At 43.9% G+C, this 9654-nt stretch overlaps 1 protein-coding gene across 1 annotated transcript in view; it reads left to right on the top strand.

Moving 5' to 3' along the window:
* Positions 1 to 790: 790 nt before the first annotated feature.
* Positions 791 to 9654, top strand: part of LOC132404528 (multiple epidermal growth factor-like domains protein 6) — a 413466-nt gene continuing 404602 nt past the window's right edge. Inside the window, exon 1 of the mRNA XM_059988705.1 lies at positions 791 to 1190. Within this exon, the coding sequence (XP_059844688.1) occupies positions 1111 to 1190 (80 nt within the window). The 5' untranslated portion in view covers positions 791 to 1110. The remainder of the gene's footprint in view (positions 1191 to 9654) is intronic.

Raw genomic sequence — 9654 nt, 5'->3', positions numbered from 1 at the left:
TGCTCCTCCACCTATCTTTGTCTCATCTGCAAATTTCGCCACAATCCAACTTATTTTTTCTATTCCTCTGTGTATCAGTTGTTGGTGAAAGGTTTGTAGTTGTGATAATGAAAATGTTTCAGTCAGAAGATCTTACTGAAACACAGTTCAAAGCTTGTTTGTGTGCCATCCATGCAGATCATAATTACATTAGGGTAGTACAAAGGTAACAACAAAAACTTGCAATATTTTGGGCCCTTTCACGTCTCCTGCAGGATGTCCGAATGAAGAACTTTCATAGCGCGGTAATTGGGGAAAATGGGCTACACGAGCATCTAGTTTGAGTACAAACTTCATCATGAGTTGTCCTAATTCCAAGAATTACTTTGGGAGAAATATTGCCGGCACAAACCGGTTCAAAAATAGTAGGTGAGTAATTACGGAGGAAGCAGTGATACGATCAAGAGGCGCACCTCCGTACAAGTCTTTTGTACAGGACGGACTTGGGGACTATGCCAGGACTTGCATCCCCCCTTCACCAGTACTCCGGGCACTGGGGCAGCATCATTTAGAGTGATTACACACATTCGGAGATGTGTCAAAAGAAGTTACAACACATTCGCGGCACGCAGATTATATGTTGTAAATTAATGAGCAACCCAGATCAGCAAAGCCGGAAAGACCCCGCCGAGTTATGTGTGCAGTAACCATGGCTCCTGAGGGTCACATGTTGAGAGGTGGGGGTTGCTTGCGGAAGTGTGGTTTGAGTTTTGAGAGCGGCTGAGCGAGCTAGTGCTCGATCGGAGCCGGTGTGGGCAGGGGGTAATTCAGCGAGTCTCGCAGTGGGCGAAAAACAGCGGAGTAAGAAAGAGGCACCGCCTGCAGAGGTCACAACATCTGTTGGGAGAGGGACGAAAAGTGATCCAAGAAGACCCCAAAATTCGGAGACTCCTTGTCTGAACGTCCTAAATCAACAGGCAATTGTTTTGCGGCTGGTGAAAGCGAGAGGCATTTGGGTGAATTAACAGGGAGCACACCTTAGTGCTCACCGAGCGGGACAGGGTGGCAAATCGGAGTCTCTGGAGTTACCCTTTGCCGAAGTTTACCCTGGGAGACTGAAGCTGGGTAAGGATGGATCTAAATAGTGCGCTGGTCTGCCTTCAGCTCTTGTCGATTCGACTGGGGCTCGCAATGGAACTACAACCTGACATGTAAGTGGATGTGTCTCAAGTTTTAGTGCCCAGCAGAAATGTGCCCGTTGTATTCGGTATTTCGAAATGTTTGTTGTGAAAAATGACGCAGTTGTCAGAAATGTGTAAGTTCGTGATATTTGGCAAAGTTGTGAGATGATCCTTGCACGCTTGGACAATTATCCAGAAAGTAAATGTATGGTTTACTAACAGACCTGAACGAAACCTCTCAGCTGATGACTTGTGATCAAGGATAATTTGGTTGTTTTCTTGTTCTGGAATTGTCTTCGGCGGGAAATCACTGGAGTTTGGGGTGAAACTTTGATATCAGAAAGCCTCTCAACTAAATGGCTTGACAAAGTGCTTCTGGGGCGCGTGAGGGAGTCGCAGCGGTTTCTATTTAACCTTTCGTAGTTCCACGCGCCCTGATTGTCGGATAAGATCTGCGTAAGGAAGTGGAGAGAGTTCAGTCATGAGCAACAGGCAAATATCCCAGTTAGAATAAGTTGCAGGGTTGGTTTGGATTTAGCAAGAGTTGAAACCATACCTAGAATTCACTTTAGTCAAGCTTTTATTTATGACGCTGGATTTTTTTTTATTTCAAACCCTATCCGATCCATCTCAATCAAGGACAATTGCTCTTTGCTGAATGATGCACGATTTGTGAACTGGGCACCAGGCGCTTCAGAGGAAACGCAGTTTACGGCGCATTGGTTAACTTATTACATAGCCACGGTTGGCGATCTCAACGCTTTCTGGAAGTTGCCTTTCTAGGCGCCAGAATTATTATTCGAATCACAGAAATAAAGTGGCATGGGTTTGTCGCCGAGGGTCAGTTGAGAACTTCTGCAAGCAATACCAGAAAATGCTGGCGGAACTCTGCAGGTCAGGCAGCATCTATGGCCCTTCATCAGGAGCGGACACAAGCCAAAATAATCCTTCCTTCTGCACGGCCTTTTTGCAGTTAAAGAAAAAATGAAACTCTTATGGCCTTTTAGAGTTTGATACCAAATATAGATTTTTTTTGCAAAATTAATGTCAATCCTTCAGCGCTGAAACAACGCACCAGTCTACAATGGTAGATATTTAGAGGTTCTTTAACAGGAATTAAAGCTTTTTAAAACTTAAGTCTGATAGATCTTCATTTAACAATTCTCATTGAGGGATGTGAAACTAAAAAATCTAATGCGAGTTTTAAAAATACTCATTTGTAATGTGGTAGGACACCACTCAGCGTGTCCAGCCAATGCTGGCTGTCTGAGCAATCTACCAATTCCATTCCCCATTTATTCTCCGGGAAATCTCAACTCTCTCACATGCCTATTAACTCTCACTGATGGCAATTTACCTACCAATAGCATATCTTTGGGACGTGGGAGGAAACTGGAGAACACATAAGGGGAATGTGCACATCACTGTGACTTTACCAGAGGTCAGGATTTAATCTGGTTTACTGGGACCAGGGGGAGACAGTTCTGCCTGCTGCACAAATCTGCCACCATCATAGAGGAACATAAGAAACAGCAGCACCCTTTGAGACTAATCTGCCAATCAGCCCACACATGCTGTCCTATCCCAATAACCCATGATCTGATCCATTTGTTCAGATATTCATTGGTCTCTGTTTTAATTACAGTTAATAATTGATTCTCCACAGCATGCTGGGATAGAGAATTTCAAAGTTTCATCACCATTTGAGTGAAGAGGCCTACCCTACATTTTGAAATGTGAAACCACCACCAACACCATAAGGCCATAAACCATAGAAGGTATGGAGTCTGGTCCACCATTCAATCCTGGCTGATTTATTATCCCTCTGTTAAAAAGAGATGTCCTTGTATTGTGAGATTGTGCTCCCCAGGTCCTAGACTCCTGTACTATTGGAAACATCCTCTCCACATCCACTCAATCAGTAGGTTTCAATGAGATTCCCCCTCATTCTTCTAAACTCCAGGGATCATTCTCATGAAATTGCTCTGGACCCTCTCCAAATCCAGCATGTCCTTTCTCTGTTAAGGAGCCCAAAACTGCTCACAATAGTCCAGGCACAGTCTGACCAATGCTTTATTGTTTTATTAAGCCTCAGCATTACATCTTGCTTTTACATTGTACTAATCCCGAAATGAATGTTAACATCACATAACATCACAACCCTGCCCCCCCACCCGCCTCCAGCCATGTTGTGGACTAATTAGCCAAGGGCAATTTTCTCCATATCTACCATGTAAGGCACTACTAAAGTAGCTTCCAGGATTTTACTTTTGTACAGAAGTATTCTGAAAAAAGGAGCTAAATTATTATTTGGAAGAGCAGGAGGAATTTGGCAAAACTACTATCATCAGGTAAGTGGAACTGAGCAAATTCTTGGAGCTAAGGGGTGACAAACCTTTAGCTCCTGCTGGACCTCATTTTGATGTGGCTGATGAGACAATTCATATATTGTCTTTATAAGGCAATGGTCAGATTGCACTCAGAGTGTTGTGAGCAGTTTTGGACCTGTCATCTAAGAAAGGATGCACTGGCATTTGAGAGGGTCCAGTGGAGGTTCATGAGAATGATTCCAGGAGTGAAATGGTTAATGGACGAGGAGAGTTTGATAGCTCTGGGCCTGTACTCACTGGATTTTAGAATAATGAGGAGGGAATCTCATTGAAACCTATCGAACATTGAAGGGCCTATATAGAGTGGATATGGCGAGGATATTTTCTCTGGTAGGGGAGTCAAGGATCAGAGGATGAAGTCTTAGAATACACAGTTGTCCCTTTTGAACAGAGATGAAGAGGAATTTCTTTAGTCAAATCTGCAGAATTCATTGCCAGAGACAGCTGTGGAAGCCGGGTCATGGGTATATATAATGCAGAGGGTGATAAGTTCTTGATTAGTAAGGGTGTCAAAGGTTACAGGGAGATGGGAGGAGAATTGGATTGAGAGAGATAATAAATGAGCCATGATGAAATGGAGAAACACACACAAAATGCTGGAGGAATTAGCAAGTCAGGCAGCATCTATGGAAAAGAGTAAACAGTCGATGTTTTGGGCCAAGACCCTCCTTCGGGACTTGGCCCGCAACATTGACCATTTTGCTCATTTCCATAGATGCTGGCTGACCTGTTGAGTTCTTCCAGCATTCTGTGTGTGTTGCTTTCAATTTCCTGCATTTGCAGACTTTCTCATGTTTATGATGAAATGGAGAAGGAGACTCAATTAGCCAAGTGGTTTGATTCTGCTCCTATATCTTATGGTCTTGGGCTTTAATTTCCCTAAAGTCAGGTAGTGTTCTATTTGACTAAGAAACAGCAAATGTAATTCCTTTTTGATAAAGACTTGGTTGCAATAGGGTTGGGCAAGGTCTTCTCTGCTGGGTGTTGGATGTGGATATCCAGGAGACTTCTAAACTCCCGGACGGCCACATGGGTGCCAGGTGTATTGAGCTGCAGCTCCTTAGGGACCACATTAAGGAATTGGAGATGCGGCTCGATGACCTTCATCTGGTCAGGGCAAGTGAGGGGATAGAGAAGAGCTAAAGGCAAGTAGTCACACCAGAGCCTCGGGAGACAGATAAGTGGGTAACAGTCAGGAGAGGGAAGGGCAAGAGTCAGATACTAGAGGGTACCCCTATGACTGTCCCCCTTAACAATAAGAACTCCTGCTTGAGTACTGCTGGGCGGGATGGCCTACCTGGGGAAAACAACAGTGGGTGCACCTCTGGCATAGAGTCTGGCCCTGTGGCTCAGAAGGGTAGGGAAAGGAAGAGGGTGGCAGCAGTCAGGGGTCAAGACAGGCGATTCTGTGGATGCAAGAAAGAAACATGGATGGTCGTTTGCCTCCCAGGTGCCAGGGTCTGGGATGTTTCTGGTCACGTCAATGATATCCTGAGTTGGGAAGGTGAACAGCCAAAGGTTGTGGTACATATTGGTACCAACGACATAGGTAGGAAAAGGGAGGTGGTCCTGAAAACAGACTACAGGGAGTTAGGGAGGAAGTTGAGAAGCAGGACCACAAAGGTAGTAATCTCAGGATTACTGTCTGTGCCTCGCAACAGTGAGTATAGGAATAGAGTGAAGTGGAGGATAAATGCGTGGCTGAGGGATTAGAGCAGGGGGCAGGGATTCAGATTTCAGGATCATTGGGACCTCTTTTGGGGTAGGTGTGACCTGAACAAAAAGGACGGGTTGCACTTGAATCCGAGAGGGACCAATATCCTGGCACGGAAGTTTGCTATTGGGGAGTGTTTAAACTAGAATTGCTGGGGGTTAGGAACCGGACTGAAGAGATGGAGGAAGGGGCAGTTGGCTCAGAAATCGAGAAAGCTTGTAGACAATGTGAGAGAGAGGATAGGCAGGTGATAGAGAAGGGATGTGTTCAGTCCGATGGTTTGAGATGTGTCTATTTTAATGCGAGGAGTATCATGAATAAAGCGGATGAGCTTTGAGCGTGAATCAGTACTTGGAGTTATGATGTGGTGGCCATTACAGAGACTTGGATGGCCTAGCGGCAGGAGTGGCTATTTCAAGTGCCGGGCTTTAGATGTTTCAGAAAGGACAGGGAGGGAGGCAAAGCACTGCTGATCAGAGATAGTGTCACAGCTGCAGAAAAGGAGGAAGTCATGGAAGGGTTGTCTGCTGAGCCTCTGTGGGTGGAAGATAGAAACAAGAAGGGGGTCAGTAACTCTACTGAGTGTTTTTTATAGACCACCAATAGTAACAGGGACATTGAGGAGCAGATAGGGAGACAGATTCTGGAACAGTGCAATAATAACAGGGTTGTCGTGATGGGAGAATTTAATTTCCCCAGTACTGATTGGCATCTCCCTATAACAGGGGTGGACAACCTTTTACATTCCATGTGTCAATTTTTTCACGCATGAGTTCAGATGTGCCGTGCAACTCTTGTACCCTCATTCAATTCTTGTAAAAATATGTTAATATAGACATATTTAGCATTTTTATGTGATATATTGATTTCATAGAAAAACAAAATAAACATTACTTACCTTAATGAGACTTCTAACAAATATATTTTGACTTCTTTTTGGGAAGTGTTTAATTGGAGTAAGGGGAAAATATGAAGCTATCAGGCAGGAACTTGGAAGCATAAATTGGGAACAGATGTTCTTGGGGAAATGTACGGCAGAAATGTGGCAAATGTTCAGGGATATTTGTGTGGCGTTTTGCACAGGTACTTTCCAATGAGACAGGGAAAGGGTACGGGAACTGTGGTGTACAAAGGCTGTTGAAATATCTAGTCAAGAAGAAAAGAAAAGCTTATGAAAGGTTCAAAAACTAGGTAATGATAGAGATCTAGAAGATTATAAGGCTAGCAAGAAGGAGCTTAAGAATGAAATTATGAGAGCCAGAAGGGGACATGAGAAGCCCTTGGCGAGCAGGATTAAGGAAAACCCCAAGGCATTCTACAAGTATGTGAAGAACAAGAGAATAAGATGTGAGAGAATAGGACCAATCAAGTGTGACAATGGAAAAATGTGTAAAGAACAGGAGGAGGAAGCGAAGGTATTTAATGAATACTTTGCTTCAGTATTCACTACGGAAAAGGACCTTGGCGATTGTAGGGATGATTCACAACAGTCTGAAAAGCTTAAGCATATGGACATTAACAAAGAGGCTGTGCTGTGTGGGAGCTTTTGGAAGGGATCAAGTTGGATAAAACACTGGGACCAGACAAGATATATCCCAGGCTACCGTGGTAGGTGAGGAAGGAGATTGCTGAGCCATTGGCAATGATCTTTGCATTATCAATGTAGATGGGAGAGGTTCTGGAGGATTGGAGGGTTGCAGATGTTGTTCTCTTATTTAAGAAAGGGAGTAGAGATAGCTCAGGAAATTATAGACCAGTGAGTCTTACTTCAGTGGTTGGTAAGTTGATGGAGAAGATCCTGAGAGACAGGATTTATGAACATTTGGAGAGGCATAATATGATTAGAATTATTTAGCATGGCTTTGTCAAAGGCAGGTCGTGCCTGACGAGCCTGATTGAATTTTTTGAGGATGTGACTAAACACATTGATGAAAGTAGAGCAGTAGATGTAGTGTATATGGATTTCTGCAAAGCATTTGATAAGGTACCACAGGCAAAGCCTATTGAGAAATGAGTTGAGGTTGAATTGAGGCAATTGTTCCAGGGAACCTTGCTTTGTGGATCTAGAACTGGCTTGCCTACAGAAGGCAAAGTATGTTTGAAATGGGTCATATTCTGCATGGAGGTTGATGACCAGTGTTATCCCTCAGGAATCTGTTCTGGGACCCCTCCTCTTTGTGATTTTTATAAATGACCTGGATGAAGAAGTGGAGGGATGAGTTAGTAAATTTGTTGATGACACAAAGGTTGGGGGTATTGTAGATAGTGTGGAGGGCTATCAGAGGTTACAGCGGGACATTAATAGGATGCAAAACTGGGCTGAGAAGTGGCAGATGGTGTTCAAGCCAGAGAAGTGTGAGCTGGCTCATTTTGGTAGGTCAAATATGATGGCAGAATATGGTATTAATGGTAAGACTCTTAGCAGTGTGAAGAATCAGATAAATCTTGGAGTCCGAGTCCATAGGACACTCGAAGCTGTTGCGCAGGTTGACTATGTGGTTAAGAAGGCATACAGTGCATTGGCCTTCATCAACCATGGGACTGATTTCAAGAGCCAAGTGGTAATGTTACAGCTATGTAGGACCCTGGTCAGATGCCTCTTGGAGTACTGTGCTCAGTTCTGGTCACCTCACTACAAGAAGGATGTGGAAACTATAGAAAGGGTGCAGAGGAGATTTGCAAGGTTGTTGCCTGGATTGGGGAGCATGCCTTATGAGAATAGGTTGAGTGAACTTGGCCTTTTTTCCTTGGAGTGACGGAAGATGAAAGGTGACCTGATAAAGGTGTACAAGATAATGAGAGGCGTTCATTATGTGGATAGTCAGAGGCTTTTCCCCAGGGCTGAAATGGCTAGCACGAGAGTGCATATTTTTAAGTTGCTTGGAAGTTGGTACAGAGGAAATGTCAGGGGTAAGTTTTTTACGCAGAGAGTAGTGAGTGCATGGAATGGGCAGAATGGGTGGTGGAGGCAGAAACAATAGGGTCTTTTAAGAGACTCCTGGATAGGTACATGGAGCTTAGAAAAATAAAGGGCTATTACCCTGGGTAATTTCTAAACTAAGTACCTGTACAGCACAGCATTGTGGGCTGTGGGGCCTGTATTGTGTAGGTTTTCTATGTTTCTAAAGCATGAAACCATAGGATTGTAACAACATTGAAAACAACAGTATAGGAAGTAACAATAAAATAAAGTAGCTGACTAATAGCAATAGGCATCAACGTTATTTTTCTCGGCTGAGAATTTGCAATGATTGACATGTTACAAAGGTTTGTACTGAGGTCTCAATTTTTCACAATATTAACTATGTGGATGAAGGCGCAGAGGAGATGTTTGCAAATGACAATGTCAGGGAGGAAAATAAATGAATGGTTAAACAATCTGTCCAACAGAAAATAATGAGGGAAAATATGAAATTGTCCATTTTGACAGGAAAAGTAAAAAGGAAACAGGTCATCGAAATGCTGAGAGATTGTGCAACTGTGAAATGTGCCTGCATCTGCATCTCTAGGTCCTAGTGCATGATTTGCATAAAGTTCAAAGATTCAATATTCAGGATAGTTTAATGCCATTTCCAGTACACAAGTATAAAGGAAAACAAAATAATTGCTACTCCAGATCTGATGCAGCGAACTTGGCAGTAGGATTACTCAGGTGCTTGGCTGTGCTGTCATGTATAGCAATGGACTCAGCACAAAGCTCTGGGGGGCACCCGCGCTGAGGTTGATAGATAGGGTGGAGTGATTGTGCATCCTAACTATCTGAAGCCTGCCAAGTATGAAGTCCAACACCCAGTTGCTCAGTGGTGTATTTAGTCCGAGGAATACGAATTTGTCCACCAAGATCAGGGGGACAATGGTGTTGAATGGTGAACTGAAATAAACTTCTGGTTAAGATAGCATTACTGAATGCGTGCAACAAATTCTGGTAGTCAAAAAGCTAAGATATCGAAGTAAAGATATCACTAAAATTACCGTTTCTGAGGTGAATTGTGTTAAGTTATTGCTGCCAACAGTGAAGGGGTGAGCGATGGCGAGCCGAGATGCTGTGTTGCAGAATCGTTGCAAACGGAGTTCTGATGCCTGTACAGCTGGCCCGGGTGTGAGGTTGGATTGCTCTGGGCACCGAAAGGAAAAGTTGGGGCCTGGGCAGAGAAGATACAGTGCTCATTTAACTGGCGCAGGTGCGAGGTTGGGTCGCTTTGGGCACTGAGCTGATTTGAAGAGCTTCAGAGCGGCTTCTGGCTGGGTGACGAAATCTGTGCCTGGAGCACTTGCTGAGCTAGGGGCCTTTTGCTGCAGTTGGGTCCTAGGGCAAGGTACGATTCGCTGTTTAGACAATTTAAACACCAGCCCACATGGTGATGATTAGTTCTGAAGGTGTAGAATTCTT

Source organism: Hypanus sabinus, chromosome 2 (assembly GCF_030144855.1).
Source record: "Hypanus sabinus isolate sHypSab1 chromosome 2, sHypSab1.hap1, whole genome shotgun sequence".
In the NCBI taxonomy this organism is placed as follows: Eukaryota; Metazoa; Chordata; class Chondrichthyes; order Myliobatiformes; family Dasyatidae; genus Hypanus; species Hypanus sabinus.
Note: the sequence above shows the minus strand (reverse complement) of the source record. Positions and strands in the feature narration are given on the sequence as shown.